Genomic DNA, 15501 nt, shown 5'->3' with positions numbered 1-15501 from the left:
CCCTGCAGCTCAAACTTTTGTGCTCTTGTTACTTTTTATTAGCCTGCCGGAACCAACAGTTGGAGTGTTTGTTCTCATAAGTCATAAAATGAAGGTCATGTGGACAGAAGTTGTTCAGAGACGTATGTGAATTAGTGAGGACTAGACCCAAAGGTTAGTTGAACCATAAAGGGATTAATTGCTAATGAAAACAAACACGATGCCTGTATCTTCTTGCGGCATCCTCTCTCTGCTTCAAGGAGCTTTTTTTTCTTCCTGCATCTACACTGAGTCGGTCGACTCATCTTGTCTCTGAAACAACCCTCCGTTGGCTTCCCTCAGTTCCCTTTGTGCTCCAGACTGACTCATAATCAATTGCCATTTGGTGTGTTTTCTGAAAGTCGGAGCTGAGGATCAGCGTCGTGTTGAGGCTGCACTAAGAGCTCTACCTTTTAGCTTTAATGTAGGACGTCGTTTAGTGCTAAAAGAGGGAATAAGACAACGGAGCATATGCCTGTGTCTGAACGGATAGCTCCAACTGCATAGATCCATCCTGTAAAACAGCTCATTTGCAGTTGTAAAGCCACGCTCTGCGCCTTCTTCACTCTGATACCTTGGTTAGATAATACACCGGCAGCACTCAGAGTTATATTGGAGGTGACACCCCACTAGGTCTATAAATAGCTTTGCACTTTTCCCCGAGGAGCCCAGCTGTAGCTTTTCTCCGAGGCATTTGATCAGTTGTTTGTAAGGGACTAACATCACCCACAGGTGCTTTGTCTCGCTGACTTTCTGACTCCACTGCTAAAAAAAACAAAAAAACACAGAAAAACACACACCTACACACACACAACACGAGCAAGCTCTCAGAAAGATGTCCTCAGGCCTGTAGTAGCTTCATTACAGCTCGAACGCCACATGTGAAAAGGCTTTCATCAGGTACTCGGATGGCGATGCTTTTAAAAGGCAGTGGCTTCATAGATAGTTCACCTCGAGGCTTCCCTAAACTACATTTACAGATGACTCATCTAATTACTTTAAATACTCGGCTACGATTGCTACAAGCAAGGCACTTCCAGAGCAAAGTGAATTCTCTGATACTGTATCACTCTTAAATAAATAAACCGCCGTGTGTTATACAGGGAGGGGGAGAGTGGGGGGGTTCAGGCACAAGCCCAAAAACAAACCTCTTAACAAGTGGGAGGATGAAGCGAATGAATGCGAGAAAATATCTACCAAAGCCCCACAGGCTGTGTCTGACCCCAGTGAGTCACCGTCTACACCGGCTTCTCCACAGTCGGCCGTGACTCAGTAACCAGCACCAGCATTTGTGTAGTTGGCTTTACACTAACCCTGTACTCCCATTTGGACCAGGGGTCATTTTATTGCTCAGCACAGTATGTCATTAATTTGCTCTGTATTGTCTATTATTAATGTGTCAGACTTGAGGGAGAGGTGTGAACATGGTCATTTGTAGAAGTAAATAATGTCTACAGTAGGTGGATTTATGTACACTTACCATCATGATAATAGTCTTCAACTTGATGAATATAAACGGACAGAAATGTCATATTTAAAAAAAAAAAAAACCAAAAACCTAGAAACATTATGAATAGGAATTAATAAGAATTTAGAGACTCCGGTTCCATTATCGATATCACGTTTTGATTTGATTTCCTATCGACTCATTGGAATAGAATAGAATAGAATAGAATAGAATAGAATAGAATAGAATAGAATAGAATAGAATAGAATAGGTCTTTATTGTCTCTGTTACAAGAACGATGAGAATCGGTTTAGCAGCTGTTTCTATTTAGCAGCAGATTAAAGTGCAGAAAGAAAGACTATATAAAACTATAACACAATAATTATGCTGAAAATATTGACAATATAGAAAACTACAAAGAAATTGTAGAATATACAAAAGGCCAACTCTGTACCACAGATAGAAGAAATATATGCAACATATGAAACCTATTAAAAAAAAAGTTAGGGAAGGTTAGGGAATAAAGATTAGAGAATAAACTGTACACTGTAAAAAAAAAAAAAAAATCCTGTTGTTTTTATGGGAAAAAAACTGGCAGCTCTAGTTACCATAACAATACTGTAAAAAACACATCAAACCATAAACATATTTACGGAGTAACATAGATTTAACATTTTAAACATGTGCATTTAACATTGGATTTTGGTGACATTTACATGTTTAAAATGCTAAATTTACTTTTGTATTTCAACATCATGGTCTTGCAATTTAAATGGCACCACATTGTTTTTCAATTTACAGTTTTATTTTCTCAAAATGATAGAAATGCATATTTTCTACATACAGATATGGTTTTGTTTACATACTCTTCCTGTAAAAACTACAGCTATATTTGAATCAATTGTTAACACAAAAATCTTTTCAAATAAACAGCATTGCATTGTATTTTCACACAGTTTTTTTTATGTTGCAATTTTACAACTTTTTGGTGTTAGTTCTATGTTCATTTTTTACAGTGTAGTACAAATGGCTTTGTTGGCATTAACTCTTTAGTGTCAAATATGCACTAACATTCAAACACTAAAACCTCCACAGTAGTGATTTATAAAAGCCTGAGTTATTTCACTCTGTGCTGTTGGTGTCTTATTTGTGCAGATGTCAGAGAAAGCTATGAACATGTTGAGGTTTAGAAAAAGGAGATGATTGCTACAGTTGGCCTGTCCACATGATTACATCACCACCTATCACAATTATTTCAGCTAGCTGCAACCGTTATTGTCCTGATTCAGCTCTATAAAAACAGCTGCATGGATCTAATGGGAATGTCAGATTTCATCATGATTTTCTTCATAACTTAGACTGGTTTAAAGCAAAAGACAAACACAAGTAAACTTCAGTAATACAGATACTTTCCTCATCCACATGCTTTTACTTGAGGCTGGTATTTTAGGTTAGTAAAACATCCAAAACCTTTCACTCTGTATTTTTTTGTATCTAATATATCCAGGTTCATCAGAATAATAATGACATAAGCATCGATAATCCTCTCTAACAGCTGCATGGAACAGAGATGTCATATTCCATCATGATTTCCACATCATTTTCCATCTCAAGAAGCTTCACGTCCACTGCTACCTGTCATCATCAGTCATTTATTTGATTGTTTCAGTCACAGGCGTTGTGTTTTTCAGTGAATTTCTGTATATTAAATCAGTGCTGTGCAGTTGGTGGTGGTGAGGCCTGTCCATCTAATTATCATGACTATGATGTCTCAAAAATGGCTTGAACTTCCTCATATTTGTCACCAACGTTCACCTGGATTCAAAGACGGACAGAATAGATTTTGAGGTTGATGGTCAAATTGAGCTAATAAAACATGTTTTGTTTTGTTTTGTTTTTCATTCTTTGTTTATTTGGAAAAGCATGTCTTAAAAAACTTCACTTTCGGGTACAATTCAGTATCCACACGTCAAATTTGAACGAATATGCTAATCCAAGATTTGTAGTTGAATATAAAACAAAGAAAGCAAGAAAATGGGCGGGAGGAGAGTGCTTACTCTGCTATTTCATCACAAGATAAAACACACTAAGGTGTATGTGTTTACATTAACCTAAGCAGAAATGTATATCATATAAATGTCTTCACATAACCAATGTATTCAATTCACATCAATTACAGGTTTTACATAGTGTGTCCATTTTGACCCAATAGTGAAAAAAAGATTCCCTTTGACCCTTAAAACAAAATGTCGATTTCTCCAGAATGTAAATGTCCTGTATATTCCATTTCTCAGTTGTGGGTGCTTCAGGCTTTAACCATTTTCTAGTGATAGTCTTTTTACTTGCTGTCAAAAGCATTAACAACAGTTTTTTTTTTTTTTTTAATCTTTCAGAGTCTAGTTATCACAGGAAATATCTCCTAAGTACAGGGCTTCATGTTTACAAGGAATTTTTTTTTTAGTAAAAATGTTATTTAAATGACCACATAGCTGCTCCCAGAATGGTTTGATCATTGGACAACTCCAGAAAATATGCTAGTGATTGGTGTTATTTGTCCCACAGAGTCTCCAACAGGTGTCTCCAACTGCCCTGATGATAAAACATGTTTTAGCTCAAAAACTAATATGACAGGACGTTTTACAAACTATTGGTATCAGTAGGAGTTGGTGAAGATAGTGATTCATGGATGATTTTAAGCCTCTAAAGTTGAAATAATGACTTTTAAAGACAAAATAATGACTTAAAATGTACAAGTAATTCCAATTTAGATCCTTTAATGCTAGTTTGATGTTCTGTGTAGTTGTTTCTGTGACATAAATATAAGTTCAACAGGTGAAAGTTTAATAAGGTGAAAAAAACATAACAAAAGTTTCAGGGAAAAACAGCTTCCATAAACCTAAGTGGTCATATTTAGTGTGACCTCCCTTTACACTCAACATGTCTTTGACCCTTTTTATCAGACAATATGAATTTTATGTCATTCATTTTCTGTTGTTTTATACCTGGTTTGATTCAACACGTCAGATGTTTGTAATTGTTTGTGCTGCTTCTTGTCATGGGGTCAGGGGTCACACTAAATAGTGACTTTAACTTATCCTGGGTTTTCCATAGAAGACTCAGGGTCAGTGCACAAGACATTTTGGAACCTTTGGTCAAATTTATACAAAGTCAGTGTGGAGAACTTCAGAAATGACTACAGATGATCCCAAGTGCACATCAGCAAGGTTTGTTTTGAAGATTTGCACATATTTTCCCAGATTTTGTGCACATATGACAATAAAATGGTCAAAATTAAGTGAAATGATGTATTTCTTATGCAGTCAGACCTCCAGACTCCACAACTAAGCACCCAAGTCTTAAACTGAAAGACCCAAAGGAAATCCAGATTCATCATTGGATTCTCACCAATGCACAGCTCAAGTGTTGTTTTGTTTTTGTTTGTTTGTCATCAGTTCTTCGTTTGTCTGTCCGTCCGTATGTGCGGAAACTTTGGCTTGGACTGAAGGCTGAGGGTTTTGAAGTGTGGGCATGTTATATTTTCAGAATTAAAGTTCTGTTTTTTTGACCACATATGTGAATAAATGCTCTTAATGATTTTATATAAGAATTTGGACAAACATCTATAGACAAAAATCAAACATGTAGCTGTAAATATTAATAATAAAACCATTATGTCTTTAACATTTCCCATGCTGTGAATGTTAAACTTTTTAATATCAGTTTTTTTAAACATTTTTTTCAAATTCTGTCATTTATTGATGCTTTTGAAGTCAATTAAATGCAACAAATAATCCAACCTCCCTACATCATAATCCTATTTAGTATTTCATGTACAGATTATATGCTTGTCTTTAAATTCTAGTTATTTTTTGTATATATTTTTTTAGGTATTTTCCGATATTTCATGTTGGTGCCTCTGTTCATTTACATGTCTCCTTCACATTGAGTTGATTAATCACACAATCAACAAACATAAGGGAATGGTTGAAAACTAAATACATGCTGATATTTAAAAAAGTTGCTTCATTTATTGTCATTTTCTCAGTGACTTGTCAGCTGCAGGACACAATGTTGTACATTTTTACATAGTACAGATAATTTATTACAGCACACACTCGGTCTACAACGGCCACAGACTGATTAATAATTAATTTCAGGAAAAGGATCTATTTGCCCCCGTCCCTCTCTGGCCCACGTGTGCACCTGCTGCCATTTGGTCACGGCAGAAGCGTCAATTACCCACACATCCCCGCGCATCCAGACCCACATTGATCTGAACGGAGCCCAAACAACACGAGGAACCCACTGTGAATAACTTAATGCGGGCTGATTGATTTGTGGACAAGTTTACGCACAGATCAGACCCGTGGATAATTGTTGGGGGTGGGGGGGTGGGGGGCGCTTTGGATGTGGGGCAGATCCAGTGGAAACGCGTCTCCTGGCTCTGATTTCCGAGTTTTCACGTGACGTGTAGTTATGAACGTTGATTCCACTCGTCCTGCTGGTCCTCCTCAGTCTTCTTCACCCTACCAGGCTGTTGTTTAGGGGGTGTGGGGTTGTGGAGGGGAAGGGGAGGGGGGCGGTCGGTGTGGTTTTGGAGCGGGATGGTGGCGGCGCATCGCAGGTTCAGCACTCTGGACAGCGCTCGTGGAAGTTGGAGCGGACGGAGGCGCGCGGACCTTTAATCTCACACTTCTGGATCCACTGGAGACACGAGCCACGGGAACCATGGTCCAACTGAGGCGATCATCACCATCTTCATCATTATCATCATCATCATCACCATCATCATCTTCCACCGCCGGCGCAGGTAACCCGGGAGCGCACGGTGCGGAGTGAGACATGGACTTTGCTGAAATTATTTTCGCGTTGTTCATCGTCGTGGTCGCGGTCGTTTCTCTGTTGTCAAACTTGTTGGTCCTGCTATGTTTCGTCCACAGCACCGAGATCCGCCGACAGGTGCCCGGTGTTTTCACCATGAACTTGTCCTTCTGCAACATTCTCATCACTGTTCTGAACATGCCGGCCACATTAGTGGGGATCATCCGGAACCAGCAGCCGTTCGGGGACTGCATCTGCCACACGGTCAGCTTTCTGGAGACTTTTCTGACCGCCAACACCATGCTGAGTATGGCCGCGCTCAGCATAGACCGTTGGATCGCGGTGGTCTTCCCCCTCAGCTACTCCACTAAAATGCGCTACAAGGACGCGATGATCATGGTGTGCTACTCGTGGCTCCACTCCTTCACCTTCTCCCTGACGGCGCTGCTCTTCTCCTGGGTCGACTACAGCAACGTTTACGCATCCTGCACCTTGCAGCCGAGCGAGGAGGGCAGCGACAGGATTAAGTTTACAGTCTTCACCGTGGTTTTCCACGCCACTAGTTTCATGCTCTCACTTCTCATCTTGTGTTTCACCTACCTGAAGGTGCTGAAAGTGGCCAGGTTTCACTGCAAGAGGATTGACATTATTACCATGCAGACTCTTTTCCTGCTTGTCGACATTCACCCCAGGTACACTTCACTTTCTCTTATTTATTCATGCACGTGCTTTATCACAACTAAATGCAACTATGCACCTAATATTTCACAGAAAAACTAAACCCCTTTTACTGCTTTCAGTGTGAAACAAAGATGCTTAGCTGAGCAAAAGAGGAGAAAACAGAGAGCCACAAAAAAGATCAGCATCTTCATCGGCTCATTCATCATCTGCTTCGCCCCTTATGTAATTACAAGGTAAGTCAGATTGATAGTAAGCAATAAATCTTTCAATTTGCTGAACAACGCTGAGTAAATAAATGGCCCTGCTCATGAGGACATAGTTTGAGCATCTGCAGGCTCATTAGATACATGTTTAGTTTGAATATAATGATTGAATAAACTTCAGACCCATTAGTTTTAAATATAAGATACAGATCTGTCACACCATTACATCAGATTGATGCAAATGTAACACCTGATTGGCATAATCACATTACAGCTTGTCCTCAGACAACACCATAAGCATTTGAATCTGGGAATTCCCATTCTTCTCCCAGTGTACCAGTGAAATGGTATATCACTGCCTGTAAACCGATGGCCTCAGCTGAAACACACAGAATAATAAATGTATAGGACAGTAGAGACAACAGGACATGGCTGAAAGTGGAAATGTTTTTGAGGTCCAGCAAAACTGTTGGCATCCAGATGTGGTGCAGATGATCCATCAATTTGACATGTGTGGTGTGTGCACATAATGGGAGGAGGAGAAAACACATTAACAAGGAGAAGTGTCTGAGTAATTGGAGTCACCTCCTGACCATACCTTCTCCATAGAAGTAGTCTGAGTGACTGCTGAAACAAAAACATCTAATTATGATCATTTCCACTAATGTACACCGTTTCAGATCGTTCACCGAGAGGGAAAACTGCAGCGCTTGTCGAGAACCTTTTGTGCCTCATGATTGTGTTGTTTTTTTTCACTGCACCTTAATGAGCACAATGTGAAGGTCTGAGGTTCAGAATAACACTATAAAAACGGAAGAAAGACAGAAAATTCACTACAATGTTGATTTATCTCCATATTAAGTCCAATTTAAAATAGGTAAATCCAGTTTTAAAATTAAAAAAACACTCAATTTTCCGTTTAGTAAAATCACCCATTATTGAATGTTGAATTATGAATTGAATTATGAAGTTGCTTGATTTACCTAATTAAAAACAGAAATTTATATATTAAAAAAAGATCTGTGTTGCCAGGACCTGATAATAAGCTTAAACAGAAGAAACACATTGACATCTGCGGCTCTGTATTTGATAAAGTGTTTCTGTGTAGTATTGTTATTCTGAACTCTGACCAGCAGGGGTCAGTCTGGCACCAGAACACACTTAGGACCAAACCCACCAACTAATCAATATATCCACAGACTGTATCAGTCACAGAATAAAGTCTAAAGCTCATTGTTTCCACACATCTGTATTATCGTATCATCACGTTTTCTTCTTCAAAATAAGACTCATATATGTTTATTTTAACAGTTGCTCAAAATAACACTGTCTTATAATCTTCACATGCTGCATCAGTTGATAGTTTACATTATAGCTCCGTTAGCTTAGCTCTGTTTTTAGACTGAAAACAGCCACAGAAAAACCACAAATCACGTCTGTTTTCTGTACGGTTTGTGTTGCCAATAACTGAACTAAAGATCTGTTTGGGATCGAACCAACAAGGTCAGAACTGTCACAGTTTAGTCTGAACCGTGGATCAACAAACGGCAACTTAGCAAAGATAATAACATCCCATAATAACTTTATACCTTCGTAAGCCTCAGAATCAAACTCACCCGTGTAAAAGAAATGGTTCCATTTCACCATCAAACTCAATTTTTTTTTGGTCAGAGCTTTGTTCAGTGGTGAAAACAACAACAGTGCTTCCACCTTTAATCATTGATTCACTGTCACTCTACAAGTTGTTACCCCACCCCCTAAAGGGGAGGAAGAGGGTATTGTTTTTGGTTCGGTTTGGTTGTTTGTTGGTTGGTTGGTTTGTTTGTTAACACTTGAGCAGCAAAACTATTGGTGGAATTCATATCAAATTTGGTTTATAGATTGCCAGTGACCCAGAATAGACCTCATTACATTTTGGGAACAGTAGGTCAAAGTTCAAAATTTTTTATAATGAATTTTTAAAATCTTCCCATTTACTTAAATATTTGTGAGGGGCGGGGTTTGTTGTGCCTGGTACCACTTGTTTCTTACTGGTTCTCATCCTCAACTTGGCCATAGCCTTGATCAGTAGAGTGACTCATTACTCCCTCTAGTGGTCACATAAATCCTCCAGCCCATCGCTGGAAATAAACTGACTTCATATCTGTATAGTCCAATACATTGGCATCTTTGGCAGAACTTCACAGCTCTTTATTCTAAACATTACTATGAGAATTTTAGGTCATTTTTTAATATTTGAAAGTTGAAATACTACATATAGACCCTTTAACTTACAGCATATTTTGGTGCAATAGTATTAGATGTATCTTATTGAAATTTATTGTAACGTCATTTAATGTCACATCATTATAATCTACTTCTAAAGTGAATCTTCAGTGTGAATAGTTGCAGAAAAAATTTAGACCATCAAAGTCATTAAAAACAATGGTTATACAATCAAGTACTAACTCCTGTGTGTATCGTGTGACTTAAACAGATAGAAAAGAAAACATGGAATGCCTAAAAGCACTGTTTTTGTCAGTACAATGCCATAGATATTGATGTAAGAACTGAAGTGATTTTGGTTATTATCAACAAAACATGGAAAATGGATAGATATGAGCTCTGAAATTAAACTATTATGAGCTATTTTGTTGTTATCATTATATTTGTCCAAACAAATGTACTGTTAGTTGTACCAGGCATTAAAATGAACAAGAAATGGAGGAAAACAAGGGTGGTCTAATAATTTTTTTCGTGACTGTTTAATCTGTGACTAAAACGTAGTGTGTTGAGTCCTGTTTTTCTGCCGCCCCTTCAGGTTGGCTGAGCTTCTACCTTTCGTGGACATCAACCGCCACTGGGGAATCATCAGTAAGTGCCTGACTTACAGCAAGGCCGCTTCCGACCCCTTTGCCTACTCGCTCCTACGTCAGCAGTACAAGAAAGTCCTGGTTACTGTCGTCAACAGGCTGCTCCGACGCGACCTTTACCCCTCGTCTGGCCATAACAGTTCTCTAGACACGGAGAACGACTACTGTCTCCAGAGGATCAGCTAATGGCGAATGCGTGGACATGACAGATACACACTACAGGCCAAAAATAAAGGGAGCCTCTCGGTGGAAGAAGGTGGGAGGAGGGGGAGAAAAATGAGCCGACTCGGAGAGAGACGGAGAGGACGGGATATTGTTAGCAAAGGAGAGAGACGATGGGGGGACACATTGTGGGTGGGTGAGGGCAAAGAGCGAGCATTAATAAGAAAGGGAGTGGGTGGAGAAGAATGAAAAGGCAGTAAGAAGGAGGAGGATGAAGAGGAAGAGAGGGCAGGGCTGATAGTGAGGGATGGAGACGATATGGAGACAGTATCGGTAAACAACAGATCTGCGATTCATCTGTGGCTGCACAAAGACACACACAGACCAGATAAATCAATGTGATTGAATAAGTCCCTGGCCCAGATTAATCTCAAACTGAAGGACCACGCTGCTGGAGACCTGACTGTAAGGACCTCGTTCTTCCCTCTGAGACTGAGATGAACGTGTATAAAGTGGCCTCTTGTACCGTTCCAATCACTTCATAATGATTTTAGCAAATCCACAATCTGTGACCTATCCTCAGCAACAAAATACAGGGACGCCGTGAGTCGATTTGACAGACGAAAGAAAAGACGACGTTCTGGATAATGTACCGTCAGTGAAAGGACGGACTCTGTAGATGTGGAAACTCAACTGCAGCACATAATTGCCATGTTCTGTATTGACCGTGCTAAACTACTTTGCGGTTGTTTCCAGTGTCATGTCAGTCACTGAATATTGATGCACTTTGTCTATTCTGCTCAGAGCTACTAGAGTTACAGGAGCCAAAGGCAAATAACATTTACACCACGATCAACCCAGTCGCCAGAGAAGAAATATCACGTTTTATTGTACGTTTCTGCAAATCACGGATACGTTATAATCTGTCATTGAATCAGAAATATGCCTATCATGAACCCCACTCAATTTGTAGTTTTTGAGTTATGTGAATGTGTAGTACTACTTACTCACTTTAAATTAGAGATACACAATTAATTGAATTTCATAATTATTTAAAGGGGTCATATTTTGCTAAACTCTTTGGTACATCTATTTGTGTATTTGGACCCTAACAGTTCAAAAAGTTTGAATTTGAACCCTCCAGGTGCTGCAAAGCTATCTTTATATTCAGTCCGGCAAAAATTGAGTGGATTTCTACAACCCGTTTTAATTCCTTCTTAATTTGTTATGTTTTATAACTAGTTACATCATGACATTTGCACATATAAGGTCAAGACTTCTGACGAACATTTCTCTGAGTACGACATAATTGTTTGTCAGCAGCAGCGGTTTTAGTAAAAACTGAAAATATGTCCAAACTTCAAGCCAGTTCCCTAAAATGTTCAGTTGTTGGTTGAATGGGACAGAGCAGCACAGTCAACAACCTGGAGGGGGTGGGGCGTGAAGTGGCTCATTTGCATTTAAAGGGCCAGCACTCAAAACCACCTTTCTGGTGTCATTACTCAGAAATAGGGTTGAAGATGGACTTGTGGAGTTGAAATAATGAAGAATTCAGACCTAATAGAGTTTACAGTTTATGTAGACCACAGGAAAATGTTTTAAAATGCATAATTCCATTTAAAAAAACAATTTAACAGAAAGTTCCAATTTAACAGTCCATCATGTGTCTGGTGATATTTTGGTTTCATTGACATAAGATGACATCTTCTTTCTATTTACTCACAGGTTACTCACCCCTTCATCCTTTATCATTCATTCAGTCACAGATGAGGAACCCAGGTCAGTGTAGATTTGTTTTGGTCATCATTAGGATCCATTGTCTTTGCGTCTTTTTGTTCTTACTTTGGTCTTTTAATCTTGCCTTCTTTACGGGTCTTTGTTTGTTTCTTTCCAACATGGGTGATTGCCACTCCATCCATCTATCTGACTCTCAAATGAATTAATAAACATGACATAAAACACTTTCCCAAAACAGACAGAAAACAACCTAGGAAGCGTCATCATTAGTTAAAGAAATTGCAAAAACTTTAAAGCGGCAAAAATATATTGTATAGACTCAAAATATGGCTCTGATAGAAAACATACAAAATGAAAGTTGCCCTTTTGTGTTTTTAAAACTGCACTCATTGAAGTTTCTATGTCTCAATTGAAAAAAATACATAAAGAATTTTTGGTAATCCGAAAATTTGGATGACAACCAAGTAAATGAACTCATATAACAACTGTATATTCCCAGTAACCATGATATGACTTGGGTTATGTCTATGGAGAATCCATTCTCTAACAGTGATACAAGTAGTGGTAGTTACATAGGTACATGTCACACCTGAAAGGGTTAATAATGGTGTCGCTGATGCTTTTTACAGGTGAATGACAAAAATATTGGTAATGTTAACCCTCAAAGACCCAAACAGCTGCCAGCGACTAAAAACACCTACTGATCTAAAATATTTAAAACCTGTTGATCCACTAATCCTATTATTATATGTAAATAATTGGTGTAAAATGCAGTTTGTCATCTTTTCATGGTCATCAGATATGATCCATTTGGACATTCAGAGGCTCCGTAGTGAACGTGGAAACACTGTCATCTTCTACAACATTGATTCACTAGTAAAATCCATGGAGTTGGAGGGAGACACTTGTTTTTATGTTCAGTTAAGAGTCACATTTCTCTGTTTTGATAAAATAACCTTTGAATTTACTCTTAGATTTTAAAAACAATATACATGATAAGTACATTAGATATGAGAAAATATCAGATTTTCACTGAAAATTTAAAGTTGCAGAGGATAATACTATAATAAATGATGATAAATCATGAATAACTCACTTAAATGTAAAAAAAAAATACATATATATTTGAAAGTCACCACAAAAATAGTTATAGGTCTTTTAAGATTATTATTATTATTATTATTATTATTATTATTATTATTTTATTATTATTATTATTTTATTATCATCATTATTATTATGTGAATTTTCTGCTAAAGACTAGCGTTTGGATAGATATTTTTATGCAGTAAGATTTCTTTAGTTGGGTTTAGGAAAAGACTGGTTTAGGTTGAGTAAGTCTAGGTCCTGGTAGAGTTTCTTCTTAATACTAGACATTTTCCTATAATATGAGAACGTTTAAGAGGATGCAGGGAGTAAGTGGAGTTAAATTTTATCTACAATTGAATATATTTGAAGATGTGTTTTTATCTCAGAGCATAGAAAGTTTTCAGTATTCCAAAAATATGAGTAAAACTACTCTAATGTTTGAGTTAAGGTGGTACCTTTTACCTTTAAAATCTGGACCCAGTGTAGTCAGTACTGAAACCCAACCGTAAAAATTGGTGAAATAGTCAAATAATATAATTTCTGAAGGTTAAAGTGTAAACTGGAGAAATTAAATGTATTTTGCGTTCAGAAACGTTGACATTTTTCTGTATCCTTGGTTTGCAGAAACAATAAGAACATATTTTCTGCCGATTGTGTTGCCACAATATTAAAGTGTGCTTTTGTAATGAATGTACTAGATAGCTCACTTTTGTACAACTGTGTTTGTTTTGCCAGTTGACTGGAGAAGATGTTTCTATGGGTATTTACATGATGTTCTATATTTTGCACTGTACAGGAACAACTTTTTTGTCCAGGTAACTTTCCTGAAAAAGGGGGAGCAACGTGATGTAGCATAGGTCAGCTTCGAAGTGCTTTAAACACACTGTTTTGTGTTCGTGCCAGATCTGAACGTGTGATTCTCAGCTGTTCTAGAATTTCATCAGAATAGCTGCTTTGTTATGAACAGTTAGTTTCTTTGCATAGACTTTCTGCACATGTATTTTTCCTCCTGTAAGCCACTTGGCGGTGTGATTTTAGTGAAATATGTGCAATAAAAGTCAGCTATAAAGTTATTAGAAAAACACACAATAATGTCACAGAATTCAGATAAAGTTATTTGAATACTTTGTCTTTATTTTGTGGGTTTTATTTCAGAGTTTTTCATTTGACTCCAGAAGCAAAAAGCTTGGACACAAATGGGGTTTTGATTTCTTATGGAAAACTGTGGTAATCTCTTCAAGCTTTTCCAAACATTTGTATATGAATATGGTTAAAAGTTAAGTCACTTTATTAGCCCCATAAGGAAATTCAGTCTCTGTGTTCCTGTTTACCCATCCTATTATACACAGCATTAGCAGTAGCATTAGCCCACATTAGGAGCAGTGAGCTGCCAGCAAAGGCACTCAGGGACCAACCCCAGATCTTCACCGTGGTTGAGGACAGTAGAATTAACTATTGTATACAGATTTTTGATGGCAATAATGGTCAAAAGATTATGTGAAAATGTACCTAATTTATGGAAACACAATGTTCTTTTGTTGTAGGACCCTGATGCTCCCATATGCATATCCATCCCATATCCAAGACCAAGAGAGACATCTGGACTGGATAGATCCTGCAGATAGGGACATTTCACATCCACAATAGGCAGGTTCATATCCGAAATTATATCTAATTTTAACCACATTTTCACCAAAAGAAAATGTATTTCCCCATTTCTGTCCACTCGTGTCATATTCTTCATCATCATCATTGAAGTTAAAACTTTTGATGCAGTATTTTATCAGGATGCAACGATATGTACATCAGATGTGTTTTCACTAATGGTAGTGGCAGACATAATGACATCATTCATTAGCATGAGCACATAGCAGTCATTAGGAGCAGTGAGCTTCCACTGAAGGTATTTGGAGACAAACCCCATATGTTCATCTGCATCCTGGTCAACAACAGTAGAATTAACATTTGTATACATATTGTTGATGGCAATAATGGTCAAAAAATGTCCATTATTTATTGACAAACACCATGTTGTCTTGTAGGATCTTGATGCTCCCATATCTAAGACCAAGGGAAAAGTCTGGACTGGATAAATCCTGCAGACAGGGACTCACTGATATCCACAACAGGCAGGTTCATATCCTAAATTATCACACATTTTAACCAAATTTTCCACAAAAAAGTGCACTCATGTTCTTCATCATCAGTGAGGTTTAAAGCATTGGCAGTTGGATGCAATATTTTATCAGGATGCATCGATATATGCAGATATAGAAATAGATATATTTACTAATATTTTCACATCAGAAGCCTTTTCACAGATGGCAGTGTAGATATTTATCTGCTGTGTTAAATTAAAGGTTTGTTGTTCATTCAAAAATAATGCGATGAAGGACTGAAAGACTCTAAAGTAGGAACTGTTTTAATATTAATTATAAATATTTCTTTGTAAAGGGTTAGTATATATTCACAAAAACTAAATAAACATAGA

General features: G+C 37.8%; 1 protein-coding gene across 2 annotated transcripts; it reads left to right on the top strand.

Moving 5' to 3' along the window:
• The first annotated feature begins 6059 nt into the window (after positions 1-6059).
• On the top strand, positions 6060-11319 carry LOC115439085 (G-protein coupled receptor 26-like). 2 transcript variants are annotated; one of them, XM_030162981.1, is made up of 4 exons: positions 6060-6275; positions 6406-6978; positions 7087-7200; positions 9971-11319. In XM_030162981.1, the coding sequence occupies exons 2-4, from the start codon at positions 6443-6445 to the stop codon at positions 10206-10208; spliced, it is 888 nt and encodes a 295-aa protein (XP_030018841.1). In that variant the 5' UTR covers positions 6060-6275; positions 6406-6442; the 3' UTR covers positions 10209-11319. The 2 variants fall into 2 exon arrangements, with proteins under 2 accessions (XP_030018841.1, XP_030018840.1); XM_030162980.1 differs by having other exon boundaries at positions 6060-6978.
• The last annotated feature ends 4182 nt before the right edge of the window (positions 11320-15501 follow it).

The sequence above is a fragment of the Sphaeramia orbicularis genome, chromosome 18 (assembly GCF_902148855.1).
Source record: "Sphaeramia orbicularis chromosome 18, fSphaOr1.1, whole genome shotgun sequence".
Taxonomy (NCBI): Eukaryota; Metazoa; Chordata; class Actinopteri; order Kurtiformes; family Apogonidae; genus Sphaeramia; species Sphaeramia orbicularis.
This window is presented reverse-complemented; position numbering and strand designations above follow the sequence as displayed.

What these genes read in the sequence shown, in the direction of transcription:
- LOC115439085 (XM_030162980.1), top strand. Translation starts at nt 6,308, where the DNA reads ATGGACTTTGCTGAAATTATTTTCGCGTTGTTCATCGTCGTGGTCGCG. An exon ending in CTTGTCGACATTCACCCCAG is followed by an intron (nt 6,979 to 7,086) that starts GTACACTTCACT and finishes TACTGCTTTCAG; the next exon opens with TGTGAAACAAAGATGCTTAG. An exon ending in GCCCCTTATGTAATTACAAG is followed by an intron (nt 7,201 to 9,970) that starts GTAAGTCAGATT and finishes CCGCCCCTTCAG; the next exon opens with GTTGGCTGAGCTTCTACCTT.